The sequence below is a fragment of the Carya illinoinensis genome, chromosome 10, assembly GCF_018687715.1.
Source record: "Carya illinoinensis cultivar Pawnee chromosome 10, C.illinoinensisPawnee_v1, whole genome shotgun sequence".
Classification (NCBI taxonomy): Eukaryota; Viridiplantae; Streptophyta; class Magnoliopsida; order Fagales; family Juglandaceae; genus Carya; species Carya illinoinensis.
In genome coordinates this window covers 28,438,973-28,465,062 of record NC_056761.1, presented here as the reverse complement: position 1 = coordinate 28,465,062, position 26,090 = coordinate 28,438,973, and the positions used below count along the sequence as shown (strand labels likewise).

General features: G+C 37.0%; 3 protein-coding genes across 3 annotated transcripts; all 3 read right to left on the bottom strand.

Annotated features, from left to right (window-relative positions):
• Positions 1–223: 223 nt before the first annotated feature.
• Positions 224–1,336, bottom strand: LOC122278602. Its single transcript, XM_043088782.1, has 3 exons — positions 791–1,336; positions 586–693; positions 224–427 (listed from the first exon to the last, which is right to left on the bottom strand). Exons 1-3 carry the CDS (start codon positions 1,334–1,336, stop codon positions 224–226), a joined length of 858 nt encoding a protein of 285 aa, XP_042944716.1.
• A 78-nt stretch (positions 1,337–1,414) lies between these two features.
• Positions 1,415–2,680, bottom strand: LOC122278601. Its single transcript, XM_043088781.1, has one exon. The coding sequence runs from the start codon at positions 2,678–2,680 to the stop codon at positions 1,415–1,417; it is 1,266 nt and encodes a 421-aa protein (XP_042944715.1).
• A 5,809-nt stretch (positions 2,681–8,489) lies between these two features.
• On the bottom strand, positions 8,490–10,792 carry LOC122278600. Its single transcript, XM_043088780.1, has 4 exons — positions 9,968–10,792; positions 9,672–9,839; positions 9,286–9,562; positions 8,490–9,127 (listed from the first exon to the last, which is right to left on the bottom strand). Exons 1-4 carry the CDS (start codon positions 10,790–10,792, stop codon positions 8,490–8,492), a joined length of 1,908 nt encoding a protein of 635 aa, XP_042944714.1.
• Positions 10,793–26,090: the final 15,298 nt, after the last annotated feature.

Here is a 26,090-nt window from a genome sequence, read left to right as displayed (position 1 = left end):
CTTTTGTCTATAGCTATGGTAGGATTATATCTATTATGACATCGGATCTATCTATACTCTTTGGCCATCAGCTCTTATATATGTTCGTACAAATAACATTCTTAAGTGAAAAAGAAAAAACGATGATTTTAATAGTTTATGCGCTCACCTATATATCATGGTACAAATCGTATATAAATTAATTACTAGTATTGGTTTTTTTTTTAATTGGAATTTGGATTCATTAAACTGACATTACAAAGCTAGGCAAGTCCGATACAACAGCTGGGAGGACCTCAGTTGGTACCTCCTCCATCCACACACACTCGGTACTTAAGGAGAGAGCTAACTTCGCAACTGCATGTGCTCCTCTATTGCCATCTCTTCCCTTAAAAGTCACAGACCACCCTGGCTGGGCGTGCACCACAGCTTTGATGTCCTCTATCACCTGTCCATCCCACGAGGAGTTGTATGAACTGGAATTGATTGCTTCCATACCACTTTTGCATCACCTTCCACCTGCACCTATCTGAGTCCTAGTTCACTGCACAGAAGAGTTGCACGAAGCATGGCCAGACTCTCAACTGCACTAGCACTCTTAGTTACCTGTATGGGGGCAGCAACTACCACATGGACCTCTCCTCTGAAGTCCCTCACTACAACACCAATTCCCACCTTTCCTCTCTTGGAATCCATGGATGCATCCACATTTACCTTCAGATAGCCAGGACTTGGGGGGTTTCCACACTGTTCTTATCATCTCTGTAGGACTTGTTTGATTCTCTCTTGGCTTTTCTTGAGCCAATATGACCGTCTCTACTTCTTGCACTGCCTGCTGGATCAGAACACAAGGCCCCTTGAATTTTCCTTCAAAAACCATGTCATTTCTTCTCTTCCACAAGTCGTACAACACCTCAGCTACTATGTGGAGCTTTCCTTCCTCTAACTTAGACTGTAAATTTGACCACAGTGTCGTGAAATCAGCATAGTTTCTTCCCCACTTTCTGACTGGACTACAATCCTCACCACATACATCTACTGAAGCAGGACAATCCCAAAGCACATGTATGTCTGTTTCTTCTTCTCTGTTGCACACAGGACATGTTGAGTTATCAATAATCCTTCTCTTGAAAAGAATGCTCCTTGTGGGTAATATTCCATTGAGAGCTTCCCACAGAAATTGTTTTACCTTACCTGAGTTTGTTAATCTCCACACCTTCCTCCACAGCCTTTCATTTTGATCTCCATTGGATGTTTCTCCTGTCTTTTGATTCTTGGTCTCCAAATCTGCATAATAAGCACTCTTTACTGAAAATTTCCCTTTCTCTGACAGTCCCCAAATTACTTTGTCACCCATCCCTTTTACACTAATAGGGATACTACAGATACTCTTGACTTCCTCTTGACTGAATATTGCTTGCACCAGTTCTTGTTTCTAGGTTTTGCTTTCATCATCAATAAGCTCACTAACAGTTACATTACAGTCCAATATCTTGTTAAGTGATTGAATTTGAAATGTAGAAGGTATAGGCACCCATTTGTCTTTCCACACTCTAATGCTCCTTCTGTTGCCAACTCTCCACACGAGCCCAGTCTTTACCAGATCCATTACTGACATTAGGCTCCTCCAGATTTGAGATGGACAGTAGCCTACTTGTGCCTTCATCAGGTTGCTTGACTTGAAATATTTTTCTTTGAATACTTGAGCCACCAGTGAAGCAGGTTCTTGTAAAATTCTCCACCCTAGCTTGGCTAAGAGAGCTTTATTGAAACAGTTAAGGTCTCGAAATCCTAGTCCCCCCTTACCCTTTGTTGCTCCAAGTTTGTTCCAACTTTTCCAATGAATGCCCCTACCTTCCTTTCTGTGGTTCCACCAGAATTTGGCAATCATAGATTCAATTTCTTTGAGAAGCATACTTGGCATCTTGAATACACTCATTGTGTATGCTGGTATGGCTTGCAAGACACTTTTGATCATGACTTCCTTCCCTGCAGAAGACAGAAAGGAGTTCTTCCAGCTATTAATCCTTTTCCATATCTTTTCTTTTAGGCCTCTGAATGTGTTATACTTGGATTTTCCTATCATGGTGGGCAATCCTAGATACTTGTTGTAATTATCACACACTACACCTTCAGCATGTTGGACAATGTATTCTTTTGCCTCAGTACTAGTGTTTGAGATAAATAGAATGGAAGTTTTTTGTCTGTTCAAGGTCTGTCCATATGCTTCCTCATAGAATTTTAGCAAGTGGACTAAGACTGTCCATTCCTCTATCTTAGACCTACAAAACATCACACAATCATCAGCAAACAAAAGGTGATTGATTCTTTTGCCCCCCCTGGTGACAGCTACTCCTTTAATACGACCTCTTGCTTCAGCTTCCTTCAAAAGGGTACTCAATCCTTCTGCACAGAGAAGGAAAAGGTAAGGGGAAAGAGGGTCCCTTTGCCTTAAGCCTCTTGTAGGCCATATGATGTCTCCAGGGGTCCCATTCACTACTACTGAGTAGGAAACAGATTTTACACATGCCATAACCAGCTTCCTCCACTTGTCACCAAAACCTAACTTAGATAGCATTGTTTGCAGAAAACCCCACCCCACTCTATCATATGCCTTTGACATATCCAACTTGATAGCCATGCTGTCTTCTCTTCCTTTTTGCCTAGCTTGCATAGTATGCAGGAGCTCGTAAGCAACCATTATGTTATCAGTGATCAGTCTGCCTGGTAGGAATGCACTCTGATTCCAAGATATGAAATCTTGCAGCACTGGTTTCAACCTATTTGCCAAAACTTTCGAAATTACTAGTATTGTTGAAACTTGAAAGCCTTTCACGATAAATCTAATGGTTGAATCTTTAGTTTAAATACTAAGTACTTGGAGTAAATCTAGAGATTAGTTGTGAACACAAACCACGAGGTTCATTCTATTTAATATAGGTTATCCATTAATGACTCATTTATATTGTATCATTATTATTGCAGAGAGGCGTTTGGTAATCAGCATCCTAAGAAAATATTTTAAAATAAGAAAATGATAATACTATTTCGTCTAGTTTGTTCTTTCAATTTGACCCTTCACATATTTTATTTTTTAATTTTTTTTATTTAATAGTTAAAAAAGTGAATTCTTAAGAACTTTGATAGTTGTAGATATTAGACTTGTTGTGTGCTGGATAGTTGATAATAAGATGTTTGTGTGCTGTTGTATATCAGGAAAATGATGGCAACGGTGGAAGGATGTTTGCTATATGGAAAGAGCAGAGTCCATGCCAGATGTATGAAGAAATGATGGAAAGAAAAATCAAATGGATAGCTATGGGAGTACTTCGAGGGCTTCCAAACCTCTTTACAAAATTCTTCTACTAAAAATTCCAAATGTTCCCCATGATCCTTCCCACTCATCTTCCCTTGCCTTAAGACACTTACCATCTTAACAGAATTGAGAATAAACTAGACTGACCTTGACAGCAGACACAAAATAATAGATGAACGCACGTTTTGGTATCAATACCAAACACTACGTTTACATACTCAATAAAATGACCCACTCACATAGTGCGTAGCACCCCAAACTTCTTAACACTAAAACGGTGTGTAGGACCAGACCTGCCTTATTTTATTAACTTTATAACCAAACAGTGCATTTCATTTCTCTTTTACGACGTCGTCTCTTGTGTTTAGTCTTCGAACTTCTTCCAGCTTCTATACTTCTCCTACTTGACAATTCCTTCAAGTCTCTTTTCAGTTCAACTTGTCGGAACCCTAACATTCTCCCCTTCTTCACAAAACCTTGTCCCCAAGGTGTGGATAAAGGTCTTGAAGCTTCCACAAGTTCTCCCAGCTACTTTCTTCCGTCGGCAACCCATTCATTAACGCCTTAGTCACTGCTCGATCTCCTTGCCTCTTCATCCTTCAGTCCAAAATCAGCTTCGGCTCTAGCTGAATCTCCCCAAACGAATCAATGGGTGGAAGATTTGGGAGGATAGGAACCTGCGAACCCAACTTTCTTTTTGGAGAGGACACATGAAAAGTGGGATTTATCTTTGAAGACTTAGGTAGCTTTAGTCGATAGGCCATAGATCTGACCTAGGCCTGCAACCTGATGAAGACAAGCCGGGTCTGACCTGATCCGATTAGCAAAACGCGCCAACCCGACCCTACCCATCCGTACATGCAGGTCCGTACGGACGGATATTTTATTTATTTATTTATTTTTAAGTTGAGTTCATTTTTGTTTTGAGGAAATTCTGCACCCACTCTATCTGTTTGGTTTCTTTTCCATACAAATCAATATCATTTCTTTATTAAGGAATGAGCAAAATACTAGTACAAAGCTATCAAGAGAAAAACTGCAAAATAAACATATTTTTCTATACAACTACTGTTAAAACCATTAAAACCCCTACCAAACTATTAAAACCAATTCCAAAATTTGTTGAGAAGGCAGCAACAAAATTCCCTTGCATCTCCTATAATTCAAAAACCTCACCTCATCCTTGGGTTTCCAAAGCTATTACCTACATTCCATTTTAATCCACCATTTTGCAAGTGAATCTACGAATCCAATATCAAAGGTTTAGAAACTAAGATTAGGGAAAATCCAATATAAAATTGGTACAATAAAGGAAAGCTTCCAAGTACAATAAAAATTCAGATCTGTACAATAAATCTGATCAAACAACAATAAGGGGATAAGCCCAAACAATACAAAAAGGATAAGCCCAGAAATAAACAAATAATCTAAAATGTTATTGGTTAATTTTAAATTGTCAGATCAACTATATGGATTGTAAGGGGAATCAAAATATCTTCTGAACAAAGCTGGAAGATCTGACGTGATTTGAAACCCATCAAGGATTACTTTCAATTCAAATAGTCACCACAGATCAGCTGGAGTATCTACAAGCTATGAGGATGGATACTCTTGTATTGTTTCAAGCAATCATGCTGCATCTGCAATTCATATTTGTTAGCCCCTGTTGAACTAAGACAGGTTTTGAAAAGGAGGTTCTGAGAGTAGGTTCTGAAGGTGCTCAAGTATTGTGTGAACTTGGGAATAAAATGGATGGGGTCCTATAGACATGCGTAATGAAGTACATGGGGCTGCAAAAGAGTTGCAAAAGAATGTGACCAGAATTTTCTATTCGAGAGCTGGGAAATTAGAAATGGACAGGAGTTGGAAGATTCCCAACTCCCAATACTATATAGAAGGATAATAATCTTGTTGACTCATTTGAAGAATAATTGATAAAGCAAAGTTGAAGGATCCTGTGGAGCAACCAACAGCAGCAGGGCCTGGTGGGTCTTGTAAGAGATTCCTAACTGGCTAAAGCATTCAAACTTGATATGTCTTGTATTGAGTTTAAATCATTCAAAATGGATGGCATTATTACTCTTTGCACCATCATTTGAAACTGAAATACATTGAAGACATTGTGCTATTTTTCTTGAAAGATGAATATACTTAAAAGAGTCAACAAGATTATTATCTTGTTATTCTGACAAACCATGTTTTTTGTTCTTTGACTATGACTGGAATTAGGATCTACTTAAAAGGATATTAAAGAACTATGCTTAATGCTTCATCTCTATTCGTTGTCTTGTCAGTTTTGCTTGTATTGGAAAGTAAAAATTAGGTGGGATGTATTGGAATAAAAGATTCTATGCCACCTTTTCACAAATAGAATGAGGGCACTCGGCATGACACTACATCAAGCAATAGAGGACAACTGCAGAGCGATCGTGATTTATAACAAAAGGGTACCACGGGTACCACTCAACAACAGAGCACAGCACAACTGAATACAAGTTCTAGAAATGCAAGCACGCATGCATGCGCAAACGCACTAGAAAAGAAACACGTGAAGCCAGCAAAGCTGCACACTTGCTTGATAAGGTCATAGACTCATATGCATGCCACAGAAAGGAAAGTCTTGTTCTTCTCACGAAGCCAGAACAATGGTATTTCATCAAATGCTTATTATTGACAAAAAGGGGACCAAAATGGTCACCAACATGGGTGAAAATAAGAAAAAAAAAAGATCTCAAAAAAATATATTCGGATCTTAAAAAAACAAATCATTCGTATTAGTTAGAAAAAAAAAATGCAGATCTGAACTAAGAAACTAACGTACCCAAGCACTTATCCTTCCTACTATCCACCATTAAAGAACTTTAAAACCAAAGCCAATTGCAAAACCCAACAAAGCACCATCGCCCAGTTCAAAAACTCCAACCAAAACCTCTAACCAAAACCAACACAAAATCAAACCCACTTCAACCAAATCCTCATCTTGAAGAGAAATACAATCATCGTTCATCCTTTAAGCAAAACCCAGCACAAAATCACAAAGATAAATCACACGAAGCAAAACCAAGTAGAAAATCATATTTTCAATTTTCAGTTTTGGGGGAAATACGTTAAATAGAGGGACTCACTGGCTTAAATGGTGAAGACGACGGTGACGACGAACAGCGATTCCCAACAGTGACAATGAACGGCGATGCCCAATGGAGTGGTGCACTGGTGGCTAGGGTTTGTGAAACGAAGGGAAGAGGTTTGCCTTGGTTCAAAACGCACTAGACAGTATCGGTTTCGACTGATATTAACTTGGTTCAACCCGCTAGTGACGTGAATCCGAATAACTCAACTTTTGTCGGGTGGGCTCAAGCCGGTTCTTGCGGATGGATCGGCCCAGTGCATTTTATGCACAAGCCTAATCTGACCTTTTCCTCCACCTGGAAGGGCCTATAGAACCTGGGTGACAGCTTAAGATTTTGTCTCAAAGCTAGGGTTTTTTTACTATATGGCTAAAGCTTCAGGTAAACCCAGTCCCCTTTCTCAAATACACGCTTGGTTCTCTGTCGATCTGCATAATACTTCATCCTCTATTGGCCTCTATTAAGTTTTGTTTTAGCAAGTTTATTATCTGATCCCTGTCATTGAGAAATTGATTTGCTGATTCATTTGTAACTGTACCTAGAATGTATACCATAAGAGAGGGTGGGGGGTAGCCATAGACAGCTTGATAGGGACTCATTTTTGTCGTGGAATGATAGGTGGTATTATACCACCATTTGGCCATTCGAAGCCAGTAAGACCAACCTTTAGGTTTATAACTTGTATAACAACATAAATAACCTTCCACACACTTATTCACGGCTTCAGTTTGGCCATCTGATTGAGGATGATAAGCCGAACTAAAGTCAAGTGAAGACCCTTGTGCATTAAAAACAACCTTCCAAAAAGTGCTCAGAAAAATGGGGTCTCTATCTGACACCACAGACCTAGGAACCCCATGGAGCTTAAAAATATTTTTCATACATTCCTTTGCTACTACCTGGGCCGTATAGGGATGGGCCAAGGGTATGAAATGCTCGTATTTAGAGAGTCGATCAACCACCACTAATATTACAATATACCCTCTTGAAACTGGTAGACCTTCCACAAAATCAAGTGATATATCAGTCCAGGGCTGATTGGGAATGGGAAGGGGCTGGAGTAATCCAGCTAGGTGTACAGTCTCATTTTTCATAGTTTGGAAGGTATCACATTCCCTTACTAGCTTCTTGATATCTTTCTTCATACCCTTCCAATAGAAATCTAGTTTAGCCCTCTTATATGTTTTTAAGTATCCCAAGTGGCCTGCTTGAGGGTTGTCATGAACAAACTGCAATACCTTCCTTTTGAAATTAGAGTTTCCAGCCAATACAATTCTCCCCTTCTTGAGAATCACCCTTGCCTTAGTGAGAACCCCTTAGGTACATTCTGGTTTGACTGAAGTTGGTCCAATAATTCAACCAACTCACTAGACTCTTGGTAGCTCTTTTTTAACTCATCTAGCAACAAGGGAGTAGGGAAAGACAGTATAGCTGCACATTCAACCCTGTTCGAATCCTCCACTCTCCTTGAGAGTGCGTCCGCCACTCTATTTTCCTTCCCCTTTTTGTATTCAATAGGGAATTGATAGCCCATCAATTTTGCCACCCACTTGTGTTGCATCTCAATTCCTACCCGCTGTTCAAGGAAAAACTTGAGGGCCTGTTGGTCGGTCCCAATTATGAAAGATTGACCAAGGAGGCAAGGCCTCCATTTTGGACAACCGTCTTGAGAGCTAGTAATTCCTTCTCATAGATCGATGAGAGTAAGGCCTTGCCCTTAATGGCCTTACTAAGATAAGCAATAGGCTGCCCCAATTGCATTAAAATTGCTTCCAGACCGATCCCGCTAGCATCACACTCAATAATAAAGGGCTTGCTGAAATCTGGTAACCTTAAAACCGGAGGGTGTGCAACAATCTGTTTCAAGGCTATAAACGCCTTCCTTATTTCGTCACTCCAAGAGAAAGCATTTTTCTTCAACAAATCAGTGAGAGGGGTTGCAATACTCCCATAATTTTGGATGAACTTCCGATAATACCCCGTTAACCCTAGGAATCCCCTTAGAGACTTCACGTTCTTAGGTTTAGGCCACTCTAGTATAGCAGCCACTTTAGAAGCATCTGCCATCACCCATCTGCATTAATCACATGACCTAAGTAGTCAATTTCTCCAATAGCAAATTTACACTTAGATCTTTTGGCATATAGGCTTTTTTGCTGCAGTAAGGATAGAACCTTCCTTAGATGCTCTAAATGTTCAACTCGACTCTTGCTATAGACCAATGTGTCATCAAAAAATACAAGTACAAATTTCCTTAGATAAGGCTTAAAGACATCATTCATTAACCCTTGAAATGTGGCTGGGGCATTAGTTAGGCCAAAGGGCATTACTAAAAACTCATATTGCCCATCATGAGTGCGAAACGCTATTTTGGGTACATCTTCCTCAACTACCCTCACTTGGTGGTAACCTAACCTTAAATCGAGTTTAGAAAAAACAACCGAGCCAAATAATTCATCCAACAGCTCATCAATCACCAGAATGGGAAATTTTGCCTTCACCGTCTCCTTGTTTAATGCCCTATAGTCCAGACATAATCTCCAACTCCCATCATCCTTGCAGACTAGCAGAACAGGAGATGAAAAAGGGCTGGAGCTAGGCTGTACCACCCTTGATTTCAAGAGCTCAATCACTATTTTCTCTAATTCTATTTTTTGGTAGTAAGGATACCGGTAAGGCCTATTAGCCTGGGCTGGGTACCCTCCTTGAGAATTATTTGGTGATCATGGGAACGAGATGGTGGTAGCCCCTTAGGTTCATTAAAAACCCCTTGAAATTCTTCCAAGACTTGAATAACATCACCATGCATAAGTTTCTATTCTTCCACTTCCCCCTCCACAGCCATAATTTGTAACAAAATACCCTTGCCCTTTAGCATCTTGCGACCATCATCCACCATTGAGGGTTTCAGCTTTAACCCTTGTAATTCAGTCAATTTTCCCTCATGTTTAAAACTCATCAGTAGTTTAGAGAAATCCCAAGTAATGGGGCCCAAGGTCTCTAACCCTTGGACTCCTAACACAAAATCACACCCCGCAAGATCAAGTACATAAAGAGAGGGTTTAAATGAAGTACCTTGCACCTTCAAATTCACATCATTACACATTCCTCTGCTCTGTAGGCATTGCCTATTTGCCACCTAGCTTTGGAACCAAGGTTGAATCTATGAAGTTATGAGAGTTGCCCGAGTCCACTAGAATCACCAATTCCTTGCCCTTGATGCTGCCCACCAGCCTCATTGTACTTACTGTAGGAGTGCCCGCAATTGCAGCCAATGAAATTTCAGGTACCTCTACCTTGTCATCAGCCTTGCTATCCTCATCCACCTTTTTAGCGACCTTTGTAGGGATGTTCTCCTCCTTTTCCTCTATGTTGTCATCCTTAGCTTGGATGAAATAAACCCTCGGTTTACTGCACTTATGGTTAGGGTTCCATTTATCATTGCAATGGTAACACAACCATTTTTTACATTTCTTATCCATCTAGGCTGAGAGAACTGGTCTGGTGGCACCCATAGGTCCAGACCTATTATTGTTGCTACTACCCGAGTAAGACCCTTGGGAAAAACCCCAAAAGTTTCACTAGACTTCTCTCGTGTATGCTTGCTGGATTTTTTTACACTTAAGAGGTATTCCTCTTGTATTCTTGCTAACCCATATGTTGCATTCATATTGATAGGATCAAACATTTTTATGGGAAGATGGATTTCATCTTTCAGCCAACTAATGAAACAACACAACTTGTGTTCATCTGAAAGGCCCATCAACCGATTAGCCACGGTTTCAAATTGTGTAATGTAAGCCACAATAGAGCTGGATTGTTTCAACTGAGTTAGTGCCCCCATGGGACTATTGTAAGACGTTGGCCCGAAGCAGAGAATCATAGACCTGGTGAACGCGTCCCAGTCATGGAAATGGCCTCTCTCTGAAGACTCTTGATAATACACAAGAGCCTCCCCCTCCATGTGGTAGGATGGCATGAGCATGCAGTGTGGCAAGGGAGTCTGATGAAATTTAAAGTACTGGCGTGCTTTGAAAATCCATGAGACTGGATGGTCTCCTTGAAAATGTGGAAAGTCTAAGCGCATGCCTCTTAAGTTGCCTCTTCTTGGTTCTAGTGGTTCTTGGTCGTCATACTGCAGCTGGCGCCGTTCGTGGTACTGGTGCTGATTGTTTTGCTGGTGTTGATGTTGCTGATTTTGTTGTTGGTGTTGCTGGATGATTGTGCGCATCATATCATTTAGTGTGTCCATGTTAGTCTTGAATTCTTGCATAGTCTGCTGTGTCTGGCCATTTTGTTGTTTAAGTTCAAGAATTTGTTGTTGTAATTCCTTGTTTTGATGATGCCTGGACCTTGTGTTTTCTGCCATAGGATCGTTGGATGCTGATACAACTGTTAAGAACTTTGATAGTTGTGGATATTAGGTTTATTGTGTGCTAGATAGTTATGGATAATAGGGTGTTTGTGTGCTGCTGTATATCAAGAAAATGATGGCAACAGTGGAAGGATGTTTGCTATATGGAAAGAGCATAGTGCATGCCAGATGTATGAAGAAATGATGGAAAGAAAAATCAAATGGATAGCTATGGGAGTGCTTCGAGGGCTCCCAAACCTCCTTACAAAATTCTTCTACTAAAAATTTCAAATGTTTCAGATGATCTGATGTAAACCTCAATCGACTTGCTTTGAGACCCAACAACAATATTGGAAAAACAAACCCAAGAAAGCTAATATCAAGTCTATGGATGGAGAATCTAGATCCGTTGAGAACCCATTTCAAGAACCTAGATTATATTAAAATCTAGACCCGTTGAAGAACCAGTCTCAAGAACCCAGATTATAGAGGAGAAACACCACGAAGGTTATGATTTACCTTTGATAAGTTCAGAAGTTCAATCAAGAACAAGAGGAGATAAACTCAACTCCAAATGAATAAAATTCATCAATTTCAATAATGTCTAACCTTCTCAAATAAGGCTACAATTGGTTTAAATAAACAATCCCCTAAAACCCTAAGTGGGCCGCGGGTACTGTAGCGTGAACAGTGTCGTGCTACATTAACTTCTAAAACCCTAGTTCACATAAAATAATAACTTTCCAAATAAGCCCTTGGCCAAAATACAAAGTCTTCCCAAAAATCATAGTTCATTAGAAATAAGACATATGTGTGGGCTGACATCCTCAAGCCCACTTATTCTAAAATAATAAAATAAGCTATTTTAATGAAATATATAAGTCCAAGCCCTTTAATAACAATAGGCCCAAGTCGTGTCTTCCGTAGCGTATCATATGGATTAGAATTGGACCTCCTCCTTTCAAGCCCATCTTAAATGTTGGACTCTTGCTAAACACATCTCAAGTGGATTTTATCCATCCTTGCATAAGTTTCCTTGATTTTCCTAGCTCTTGATCTTATAATTGCCCCAACTAAAACTTGCAAATGATCTTTACGACTTGGTCCCTCTTGGGGCCCATCATGATCCTTCCCACTCACCTTCCCTTGCCTTAAGACACTGACCATCCTAACAGAATTGAGAATAAACTAGAGCAGACACAAAATAACAGATGAACGCACCATTTGGTATCAATACCAAACGCCGCGTTTACAAACTCAATAAAAGGACCCACTCACACGGTGTGTGGCACCCCAAACTTCTTAACACTAAAACGGTGCGCAGGACGAGACTTGCCTTATTGTATTAACTTCATAACCAAACAGTGCACTTCATTTCTCTTTTACGACGTCGTCTCTTGTCTTTTAGTCTTTAAACTTCTTCCAGCTTTTGTACTTCTCCTACTCGATAGTTCCTTCAAGTTTCTCTTCAGTTCAACTTAGTTCCAACCTATAGGAACCCTAACATGAATATTAGTGTATTAATATATATTTTTTATTTTTAAAAAATATTTAAATATATTTAAAAATATTTAAAAGAAAAAAAATACAATTTATGTTAAGGAAGACACTCAATGGTCAAACTTAGGTGGCAAAGTAGCATATCCCTTTAAAATATTACCAAAATCAACATGATAGATATACACTCTTATCTCAAAGTCTATTCCTAATGCGACATCCACTTTCGTGAAATCTTAGTACACATTTTTATGTTATTATAGGGAAACTTAGATATAATTTTTCTATGCTTCTGTCCATTTAAGATTTTCTTTGTGATATTAAATAATTTGGATCAAATCATTCCGGCACATTTTTTATCAATCTCAGTTAATAGATAGGAGAGGATGAAACATCTTGAGAGGCCCAAATAAGCTTGGGCTGTTAGTTTGACCCTTGGCCCATAAGATTTCGGACTGATTTCAAAGGACCAGTCCATCTCTGATGTCGATGGATAACCATCTAAGGATTATATTGGATAAGAAAGGTTACCATTTGACTTAAATATCAAATGGGCCCTTTATCCACAGCTTGAATCCCAAATAACAGATAAGTCAACTATCACATGAACAATAGATTTGTTACAAGCCTTATATATATGGAGGATCCAAGTATGTAAGGATATATCTAATTTATTGGTATTGAAAAGAGTGGATTCATTAAGATCACTGATTTAGACATTGAAGGCGTTCCACGAACCGCCAAGCCATATTATTCTTTGGTTGTAGGTGGTAGAACATAGGTGGTGGTGAAACACATCAATAACATAGATGACACGTATTATCCCGTTTGTCCATCCGGTATCAAATTATTTTTTTCTTATTTTAAATTGAGGACAAAAATAAATTGTATAGAAATTAATTGTCAGCCTTGACTTCTCAAATTAATCTTAGAAGTAACTAATGAGAATTAATTGGACATGAATTTAATTCGCGGCAATAGTTTCTTTCCAAACTCCTTAATTGATCTTATGGAAATCTAGGCAGCAAACTTAATTTGATCGTACGGAAAATAACCGGAGAGGAAGTAATGGCCGATATCGACACCTCAAAATCCAAGGAGTAGAGTATTGATTTGAATTCATGAAAAGGGAAACCTAACTTGCTCTTAAGAATTCACTGTACCGTGGCTTTTCGAAGTTGCATTGATTTGGATAAAGATGAGAAGATCAAAAAGAGATGAAAAACGGGATCAAAAGAAGACCAAGTGAAGGATAAAGTTTATTAGGTCAGATTTACTACATAAACGCTTATGTGGAAATATATCAAACAAAAAAGTTGCTACACCTTTTATACGTTATTCTACTCATTGTCCCTACAATACTTGTTAAGGAAAAAAATAAAAACAAAATAAAAATAGATATATAATATAAAGATGATGAGTAAAATTTTTCAACTTTTATACATGTAATAAATAATAAATTACATAATTGAGCATTTAATGGATATCTATGGGTAATTCAAGAAATCTCAAATCTCCTCTTGTAGGACAATTCCATGGATCCTAATCTTCCCAATTAATGAATGAAGTTTGTTAATAAAATTGATTCAAACTTAGATGCCTTTATTATTATAAACAGCGATGGCCTTATAATTTGCAAAGACTAACAAAAGGTATTTAGATAAACAAAATACTACCTCATAAAAGACTCCTAATATTAATCAATTTCCTAATTTAGATAATATAAAGTCCTAAAAAATATTTATTAATTATCCATTGCATACATAAACATAACATAACAAAGGGAGGCATTGGGACTAGACGTAGTGTGTATATAGAATTTACACTCTCCAGTTGGGATGTGACACATGCTATCTCGTATAATTATGGTACAACTGACTACATGGAAAAAAAAATCAGTGAAACTCTCTCTCCCCCAGTCTCTCTCTCTCTCTCTCTCTCTCTCTCTCTCTCTCTCTCTCTCTCTCTCCTCAAGCCAAAGCTCTCTTATTTTCTCCACCTCTCAGTCACTCTCTCTCTCTCTTGAAGCAATTGCCAAGTTCTCTTTCTCTCAAGCCTGACTCTCCCTTTCTCACCCCTCAGTAGCTAGGGGTGCTACACGCACCATATGGTGCGGGATAGCCCTCTCCCAGCATTGTACGGGGGTGGGATTTTCTCCTCCGCCGCACGCCCCGGCATCCAGGGGTAGGGGTAAGGCAGGGTACCCGAGCGGATACCCAATTTGCATCACCTCATTTTCACTTCAAATATAAACTACCTTTCACTATTTTTAAAAATTATTTCTACATCCAAAAGTGATCAAAAATATATTTTTAGATCCAAATTGTAAATTTAAATTTTGTAAATATGACTATAATTTAAAAATTATGTAGTTTTTAAATTTGTTAGTACATATTTTGTATGAGTTGTAGTGTAGTAGTTTTAAATTTTATAATTTTTAAATTTACTAATGCATATTTTGTAAACAAGTCTAACAAATTATAATATATATATTTATATATACACAATTTATAAAATATAAATATATATTTATGTTTATATATATAAACATATATTTATGTTTTTGTATATATATAAATATTTACGTTTATATATATATAATATATATATGGGCGTGGAGGGGGAAATGCGGGATGGGGTTGCCCCCCTCCCCCCTGGCGCCCTAGCTAGGGGGACTAGATCTAGATGCAGGATGGGGTGAATGGGTGTGGGGCCCCGTTGCCCACCTCTATCAGTAGCTCTCCCTCTTTCTCCCATAAAGCCATTGCTGGGCTCTCTCTCTCTCTCTCTCTGAATTTGTACTGACCCACATCTTTCTCAAAGAAACAAAGGCCTAAAAATGAAATATATAAATAGAAGAACTAGGAAACTTTAAACCTGGATTAGCTTTTTTTATCAAGATGGTATTGAATTGATATTCTTCTATATGTTTTCTTTATTTCTAAGTCGAAAGCCCCAAGTTCCAATCCAAGAATGTCGAAAGGCTAAAAAACTTGAATCCCAAGAAACTGTTTGAACCAAAATTTTGAATATCGTTCCAGTGACTGTTTCAGTATCCCGTTTCGAGATTAATTATATATATAAATATATATATAAACTAACAACTAATACAATAAATAAATAAATATATATATATATATATGTAAGTGTGTATCATGTATATGTATATATATGGAAGAATTGAAAATTTATAAAATGAATATATATTGAAAAAATCACAAACTTGAGTTGAGATACAAAATAAAGGAAAAAGAAAAAATTAGATAAATTATTAAAAATAATGATATTTAAAAAAGAAAGAATGATGGGACATATTTAAAGTTGCAAAAAAAATGAACTTTATGTAAATATATTTTATATTCTAGAATTAATTAAATACCATTTGAATTTAAAATTTACAAAAATGCCATCTAAGTATAAAAAAATTACAAAAATAGTCCGAAATAGAATGGGGACCGAAATGCTAATTCCAACCAAAATGGCCAGAATTTGACTAGAATGACTGCAACGAACCAGAATGGCCGGAATTTGGAGCGAAATGGAATGGAGTGCAGGTATATTGTACCATACACTATATCGGAATGGAAAATTTTGACCATACTAGCTGATACAGAATAAAATTAAAAACGTTGGTTTGAACCACCTCTAAATCCATTGAACCATCTTCAAGTCTCCGGATTTCTTTCTCAATTGAATTCCTGGATGAGACGAATTTCATCTCCACTAGCCCAAACCCCAGACGGAGAAAGATGGAGAAATGGAGATAGATATAGATAAAGCATGAAAGCCTGAATTTGAGTTCTTGTCAAGCAATTTAAGTAACCAAACAATGTTAACTGCATGTGAACTTTTCTTTGATGGGAAGCTCCTTCCCTTTTGACAAATGAAGAATGCAAAGAAGCTAGGTAGCTCAACAAGATCAGTCTCGCGAAAGGCACATATGAAGAAGAGGAGTAGGGTGGGTTGGTTCACAACAGAGATCTGTCAATCTATTGAGTAGAGAGAGCAAGAGCTAATAATGGGGGAGAAATGTGACACCTCCAGATTCTGCTTGGGATTTGGCAAAGCTTGAAGTGTTGGGACATATAACACAAGGTTACATGCCATTATTCATGAAAATAAAGATGCAATATACCTAGCATGAATCTAGACAATATGTAATATTCGTAATAGATAAATTGTTTTTCTTTGAACAATACTATGTATCAGATAATACATATCTCAAAACACTAAAAACATACTTCATAACGTAAGATATCAAGTGATCAAAAGTTACAGTATTAGTCCAAAAGGCCTGTAACATCATGAGTACTGGAGACAACGCTCCTTAAGTGCATAACACACTAATATAACTACTAAACTAGCTCATTGAGTAGCTTGTGCAACTCGGTTCAAGATAGTCATAATCCTCGTCATTGCATTGCGGCCTGATCGATATACTCCGAGCGATCATCTGTTGATACGCTTGTTCCTGGCACTTGATCTATCATTTTGGGGGGAATGATAGTTGTGACTATCTAGTGAGATTTAATTATAAATTTCAGCAAGTTAACAATAAACTTAAACTAATAGTATAAAGTTGCATGCCATGACCGTAAAAGACATGAATGTTAATGTGAACATGAATAAATGTGACATGACTTAGCAAATAGCATGACATGTACTAACATGGACTTGCACTCAATTGACATAACTTGAAACTGAATATGACTGAACATGAATTGAAACTAACATGAACTGAATGTGAAACTGAATATGAAGTAAATGTGAAACTGAACATAAATTGAACATGAAACTAAACATGAAACTAAACTTGAAATTGAACTTGAACATGAACTAAACATGAACTTGGAATATTGTTCATAAATAACCGATTAATTAAATATGAAATGTAAATGGCATGAATGTGACATGAACTGAATGTGAAACTAAACATGAACTTTGACAATCAGAGTGATTTTGCCAGCTATTTCATCAGGAATAGTGAACAATCATAATGATTCCACCCAACGTATTTTTTCAGAGATACTCAGACAATCAAATTGATTATGCCATAGTATTTTAAATGAGATATCCTAATAATCAGAATGATTACACCATAAGTACCTAGTAATAGATTTAATGAATATTCTCTGATAATCAGAATGATTTCGCCATGAGCATTTTGGTAGAGGTACTCTAACAATCAGAATGATTATAATAGAAGTACTTTACGTGAATTATCAATGGAATATTTGAACAATCATAGAGATTACGCCACGAGTAGCTCACGCATGACTAACTGAGAAAATACTACTTTTCGTAATAACTGTACGCATGGGACAATGACGTGACATGAAATGAAATGATAGATGACATAACATAACGTAATGTAACATGTATGCGTGATGAATAACATGACATAATATGAAACAAATAAACATTTTGTGACATGACGTAACGTGTAATAGATAAACATTTAATGACATGAAGTAACGTGTAACAGATAAAAATTTTGTGACATAACATTATCTAACATGTATAAGATCATAAAGAACTTGAATGATGGTTTTCTTACCACTACACATACACAATATCCTGAAAGTAAGTTAGATACTAACTTACAATGAGCGTAGTGTGACGAATTTAATACACGAATAAACAAAACTGTAAGAAGGTATTTCTAAACATTGTAAGCTTCTCATTAACAAACTTAGAAACATAAAAATACTAACTTAAAGTAATCATTTTACTACTCTACATGTGAAAAAAATGTCATTTTACTCCTAATTTAAGGATTTCACATCCTAACTTCAAAACTAACCAAAATTTACATTCCTCATATAAATTTTGTCTTAAATCCAAATATCTAATTAGAAAAATTTAAAATATAATATAGATAGGTGAACCAAGCATAGGTAGAAATATGAAACATGCTAAACTCTTGATTTTTGTTACAATTCTTTGAAGCCATATCTTTTTTGCTAAAACTGAAACATACAACATACAACATTCAAAATCATATCCTTTGCTTTAATAAAATGCTAGAATAAACATAAAAAACTTACATCATAAAAATAACAACTTCCTTTCATATCGAAACTTCAAGAATTTTGACCCAAAAAAACAGCCCCTGATGTTCATAGTCTATTCCTTTTCAAACAACTCCAAAAATTCCAAAAGTTCAATAACATACTCTCAATATGCTCATAAACATTCCTAAGGACTATATGGCTTTGAATAATTAAACTAAACCACAAAAAGTCACAAAATCATACTCAACACAATTGGTATGCACATATTCTCTAAACCGAGAACTATATGATTTGGTTTTTTTATCAAACGATTAGTTCCGAAACTTCCATGAAGTAAATCATCAAGAAATAATCTTATATGCTTAATTTTCAAGTCTTAAAACAGATCAAAGCATCAAACCTAAGATTACAAAGCAAAAATTGCATAAAAACATAGATCAATCCGTGAGCCTCACATACATGACCTAACCAGACCTTTGCATACATAAAAATTTATATCTTCATGATCAACACCATAAATCTTCAATATGACATTCTAAAACACAGATAAAAGTCCTAAAATCAATATATGTGAATATCAAAGTCATTAGAGCATGCTTTCATAACAAAATACGTAAGCTTTCCCAAACTAGAAACTATTTTCATACTCCTAGCTTTCAACTCTTTAGATCTATGCAAAACTCTTATAAAAACCTTATCATATGCATCAAGTCTTCATAAAATTTGTATATCAACAAGTTAAATATAATACAAGAACCTAATAAAAAACATAAATAATTCATGCACTATCTAGACTATCGTTCATAATGACTTTTGCATGCTTAAACAGAATTTTAACACACCAACATCCATGAGAATTTACCCATAATATACCAACAGAAACTAAACTCAAAGAGGAACAACTTATGTGAAGAGATCTTTGGGAGAATCCACTTACAAAAGCTTTAAACAATTCGATCAAGAATGACCAAAAAAGTTGTTTGAGAGTTCCTCTGGATTTCTCTCCAAGAAATTGTTTTTAAAATGACAAAAGACTAATGAAATGACCATGGACGAGACTTATATTACAGAAGGGTTGAGAGGAGATGTGAAATTAAATTTTGGGTGATGTGGTGTCAGGAAAACTAAAAGCAAAACCAGGTGCCACAGCCCATGGTTTTTCAGCCTACTGCTGTCGTGTGAGAGGAAGTTGGTAAGGTGGCACTTGGCCTTCCCGTCAACCACTATTTTGGGCTGACTTGAGCAATGAAAGGACTCTCTTGGCAGGGGAAACTTCCTGTACAAGCCCTGCCTTGGTGGTGCAATTTCGTGGGTCTTAACCGAATGGGCAACATTTAGGGTTTCAATAGGGTTTGGTTTGGGGTTTGGGTTTCTAACAAGTCCAAATCTAATTTTTCTTGGCCCAATTAAAATGCTATGGTATAAAAGAATGGATACAGGTGTAATGACATGAATTTGAATGATTAATAGCATGTAAAAGTGATTTACTCAAGTGATTTTCACTAAGCTAAAAGCAGCTATCATTTGGGGTTTGGGAAAACTGTTTAGAGTTTCGATTTTAATCAAGATTTTGGGGTTTCAGTTGAATCTCAAGTATTTAGGGTTTAACTAGTGTTGAAACCCTTTTTGGTTTGGCACAAAAATGAATGGTTGGATGGAATAGTATTTGGTTAGGTGGCATGATTTTGTCCTATTTTTCCTTCATTTCCTTCACATTTCTATCTCATAGTTCCTCTTGGTGCCAATTGCCTATACTATTCACCAAGTGCAGCTAAGATCTTGCCAAGTGTCTGAATAAAACTTCTCTAGACTGTTTTAGACATTTCACACTATGATTTGAAAACAACTAGACTGCATGCTAACATTGGTGTTACTATTCACTATCAAAATGGTGAAAATAAATTTACACCATAAAATCCTAAATAATCATACAAAACTGGGAGCGTACATGGGTTGGAAAAATTCATCTCCTAAGGTAGTGTCTTGAACAAATCAAAACGTGTTTTCAAACAAATGTTGTCCGAAAAATAAACAATTATTTTATTGCGCCATAAAATTCTAAATATTTATTTGAGACTAATAGCGTAGACCATTTATCATTCTCACTTTCCTAAGAACCTCAAATAGATAAAATTGTGTTTATGATAACTAAGTGGATTAGAAACTAACTATGCTAACAGATTCAATCCTAAGCGATTGCTTGATTTGTGAGACATTTTCAGAATTTTTACAATGTTACTAAAGTTTAAAAAAAATTCATCAACTAAAATTCTAGTGAGCCGTTGCAAAAAAACTCATCTTATCTCATCTCAACTCATCATTACAACTTTTTCAAATTTCAATATAAAATATAATAAACAGTTTAATATTTTCAAATTTCAATACAAAATTAATATTAAAAAATTATATTATAATAATATTTTATTTATTACTATTTAAAACATCTCATCTCATCTCATCTCATCTATGTAACAGGAGACAACAGGAGAATGATTCCTCATAGACTGAAATTGATACAACCGTGTTCTGCATAAATCTCTTACGTATCCGCTAGCTATTGTAGGATGTAAAATCAACTTTACACCAAATCCGATTTGAAGACTTGTTCCATTACAAATCAACCCTACTTATTATCCCCACGGATCAATCAAATATTGAACTTCCTTGTGAATTGTTCCTTTTACGCCAAACTTCAATTGCGCCTTTTATTTGCATCACCCTCTCCTTCAACTAAGTAAAAGAAAGAAAAAAAACATTCTCGATTCATCCTAAATAACTTTAAAAAAGATGCTTCAACTTTTAGATATCTAATAGATGGTGTCACGGGTTGCTACAAATAAAAGAAAGAAAATTTTAACTGTCACGGATGGAGTGGCTAAAGGCAACAGGCTGGACATATAATTAGGTTGCGTGGTTTTATTTTAAATCAAGGGAAAATACTTTGGTGTAATTTTATCTTGGGTATTTTGTTTATTATAATAAATTAAGTTTACATTGGGTACCATGGGCCCAATAAAACTCATAGGGCTTTTCAAATTTTCTTGGGTCCGTATGCCCAGCAAATTATTTTTATTCTAGTCCTGTTAAAGTTGGGACCAGATGTTACACTCTTTGAACATAGTATTGTATTAGCAAATAAAATTTTTATATGTAGTCATTTTTATGTATTATTTGTAAACTATATATATTATTATATTTTTTGAATTAGTATATTCTCACACATGATAATCGAGTATTTAAATTCAATACTTAATGCTTTCTTTATAAGATCCAAATTGCATAAACTTATGGTCAACCCAATAGTCGTGGTTTGAAAAAACATTTTAGTGTTGTATAATCCACAAACCCTAACCATATAATTGTATGTTGAACCTAAGATTTCAATTTTTATGTAATTATATACATGCACATGAATTTTGATGATAACAAATGAATTCAAAAAATAAAGGAGTCTCAAAATCAAGTTATCTATACAATGGAGTCAAGCACATCAGGGAACTAAGCATAAGTAAGAAGGGAACAAGTTTAGATTAAAGTCATAGAATAATGTTGTAAATCTCTTAAAAATTCGAAATTAGGATTAAGGCTCAAAATTAATATTTTATCATAAAATATTAAAATATATTTTCCACATGTGCGTTAATATTTTGAAAATTAAATTTGAAAAATTTGAAATATGATTAATTGTCATCTTTCACATGTGCATGACATGATTAAATGTTTAAATTTTGAAAATATTAAAAATGATTGATTGTTATCTTTCATGTGTGCATGTTTTATTTAAATATTTTAAAAAATGTTTGATGCTCTTTTTGACTTATGTATAAAGTAGATGATTTTGTTTGAAAATTTTAAAAATATTAAAGATGATTAATTGTCATATTTCACATGTGCATACTTTATATGAATATTTTCAAAAGTGATTGAGCTCTTTTTGACTTATGCAAAAGGTAGATGATTTTATTTGAAAAATTTGAAAAGTAAAGTGTACTCCTTTTGTCATATGCCAAAAGTAAAAAATTAGTTTTGAAATTTTTAAAAAGTGAATAATGTTGTCTTTGACATGTGAATCTTTTTAAATTTGAATATGAAGTCTCATATGCCTATAAATAGATCATTTGAGAGCTTCAAATTCATAACACCAAGAGCATACAACATTCATTCAAAACTTTCATTCTCTATTCTCTAAGTATTGAGTCTTAAACCTTGTTCATTTTGAAAGAGATATAGTTTACACTATATTGTTCTTATTTCACTTATTGAGAAGTGTTTTATCATAACCTACCCACTATTAGCTCTTGTATCAATAAAAGGGTGTGTATAACCCTTGTGCGTGTAAAAAGTGTTCTACACAGGGAATAGTTGAATCACCACATGTAAGGTGATTGTAAGTCTAGAGGGTATTTTGCACGGATCCTTTATAGCGGTGTTGTTCAAATGTGTAATAAGTTTCTATCTCTACCTGAAGGAGGTTGAATAGTGAGTTTGGAGATCCTTAAGTGATAGCTTGAGGCGAGGACGTAGGCAGTGGGGCTGAATCTCGTTAACATACTGAGTTTGCTTCTCTCTTACTCGTACTCTTTATATTTATTGCTGATTCGTATTTTATTTATATTTTATATTGTGTATTTGGTTTATAATTGTTAATTTTTTAAATACAACTCAATTCACCCCCTCTTATATTAGTCATCTGGGCAACAATTGGTATCAGAGCAATGACTTTGTTATAAGATTAATTATCTTTTGATTTATGTTATTATGGCTAACACTGCAGTTTTATTTGATAAAAGTCAATCTAGCAGTCGGTCTCCACTCTTTTGTGGAGACAATTACTCATTCTGGAAAGTTATAATGAGAATATTCCTTTAGGCTCAACGTCTAGAAATCTGGAAATGTATTGTAAATGAATCTTACATTCCAACAAAAGTGGCTGATAGAGTAAATGTCAAAAAGGAAGAAGAAGAGTTTGATCGTGAAGACGATAGACTTTATACATTGAATTTAACTATTATGAATATATAATGCTTGTGACGCCCCCAAAATCCCCACGCCCGAACACGGGGAATTCGAGACGTCCGGATGGTGACAACCCGGATCACCATCCTATCGACGGGTGCCAAGTGTGTGCAAAGGCAACAAATGTGCACAAGAAAAACGCAGCGGATAACGAAAGTCATATAACTAAGTACCAGAATTTTTCTTAACATAATACAAGCTATTTAAAACGTACATAGATAAAATATTACAAAACACAAATACAGTTTTAAACAAATAAAAAGATAACATCTGCAACCCGGCGGAGCCGCATCCTCGGGCTCAGCCTCCTCCTCTTCATCCTCTAACTCTGCACCAAAAGCTACGGAACCACGAATGGTACCGCAGGTAAGTAAAATCCAAACACTACCAGATAAAAACACATATAACTCAAACAAGATGCATGAATCATGCCCAATGCACAAAGCCCATAAAACACAGTTTTCCACACACTCCAAAAAAAACCCATTTGGCCCAAAAACACATCCTTTCCGAAAAACACGCCAAAGGTCACATTTGGCCCAATATCTCGCCGGAAGTCCATCCGGCCCAATATCTCGCCAGAAGTCCATCTGGCCCACGCCAAAAGTCCCATTTGGCCTCACAAACCATTATCCAATTTTTAACCGTATGCACCATGACCTCCCCTAGGGGTCATCCGCACACCCTGGCTCCAGTGTCACACCGCAGAGTACCACCACGCATGTGACACCTAACAAGCGATGCCCAGTTCCGCGCCCCGCGCGTGCGTAGCCAAGCATCCTCTAGCCCTCGCCAGCAAAGGGCCACGGAGTCGGTGAGTAGGGCGATGCCCGGTTCCGCGCCCGGCGCGTTCGTAGCCAAGCATCCCCTAGCCCTGCTCCCGTCATCTCTCTCGACAACTCAGGGGACATCACTCAGTTTATTCCGCTCCCGAGTGACCAGAGGAGCTCCACCGAGATAATAACCCATCCCGGCTTGGGCTCGTGATACACACGCACCCGTAAAACCACTCACGCCAATACACAGGCTTTTCACACAAATCCCACAAACACATGTGCATGCACCATGAAATGCCATATCAATGCATAATAAAATAATCCAACAACATAAATCAATAAAACAGACAACTCCGTCCTCCATCCATCCGACCCCCGAAACTCCTCGGACTCAGTCCGGAATCAACAACCAACAACAAATATTTATTGAATGAGCAATATATATTTAAATCTGTAAATAGGGTTTGGAAAATACTTACAGCGCTATACGGTATTTTTAGAAAGCTCGCGGCGTTGCAAACGGCGGAGGAAAAGCAACGTAACAGTGTAATTTACACTGTGTCCGTGGGTAATAAATTACCCATTTTTGAACGGGGACAAACCAGGGCTTAGGATTGATAGGGAATGGTTTAGGGATGATTGTGAAGCTATTGGAAGTGGTGGTTGGCCGTGGGTGGCGGCGAAAACGCCGGAAATAGGCCGGAAAACTCAAATCGGAAAGCAAGCTCGTAGGAGCTGTTCCGGTGGTCGTTGGAGGCCGGAAATAGGTGGGTTAGGACGGCAAGGAGTCGGTGATGAAGTAGTGAAGAAATGGTGGCCGGAGGTGGAGAGACGGCGGCGGATCGGAGTAAAATCCGTGGGGAAAGAAATGGCTCTTCCGGCCAAACGGCCGGCCGGATGGGGGAGATATTTGGTGGGAAGGTGCGCCAGAGGGAGGGGGTTCGAACGAGACCGGCGGCGAGCCAAACGGTGGCCGGACGGCGGCGGTCTGGGCAGAAAACAGTTCCGGCGACAGGGGCAAAAACAGAGCAGGTGCAGCCACTTCCGGCGGCTCTCGAAAGCAAACGGCTGGTCCGATGGCTCTGAAAATTGGTGGGGATGATCTATGGTGGAAGGGGAAGAGAATGGTGGTGACGGTGCATCAAACGGTGGCCGGACGGCGGAGAACCGGCCGGTCAAAGGGGCAGCGACGGGATGGAGAGAAAAAGGGGCTGCTGCGTACGCGGGAGAGGAGGAAGAAGAAAGAAGAAGAAAAAAAAGAAAAAGAAAGAAAAAGAAGGAAAAGGAAAAAGAAAAAGGAAAAAGAGAAAAGAAAAAGAAAAGATGAGGGAAAAGAAATGAGGTCCAGTCCTCACTCCGGAAACCAAAACTGATCCGCCGAAAACGATTTTAAAAACCGTAAAACGACTAAATAAAATAAACACATCAAATAAATAAAAAACCAATTTAAAACACATTAATTCAAAATAAATAAACTAATATATTAATTAAATTAAAAACAATCCTTCAGTGAAAATACACGTAAAAGCGGGTCATCACATCCTCCCCCCCTTAAAACAAATTTCGTCCTCGAAATTTGCGAGATCAAACCTCAGCACCAAGCAGGATACCATAAACAACTCCGATTATACTTGAGAAAATCATACCATCATCCATTTCCACACAAGAATGAAGAACGCGCTTCCCAAAAATACTCCTATAAGCAACTCCATCATATTCGCACTAATCTCCCAGAAATGCATCACGTCTAGAACTCTTAAAGCGGCCACGTAAACCGAAATCACCATATCCACAAGAACTTCAAAACCGCACCCAAGCAAATTTCAACAATTAGTACTTCTTATTAGAATGAACTGTATTAATCTCAATCAACTCTTATGCTATATTATCAAAACTTTCATTGTATACCATATCTTGGTAATCTAATAGTCACTTCCAAAATAAACCATCAATAATCATCATATGCACAACTAAAATATTACTCTCCAATTACAAGTACCTGCTTGAAAT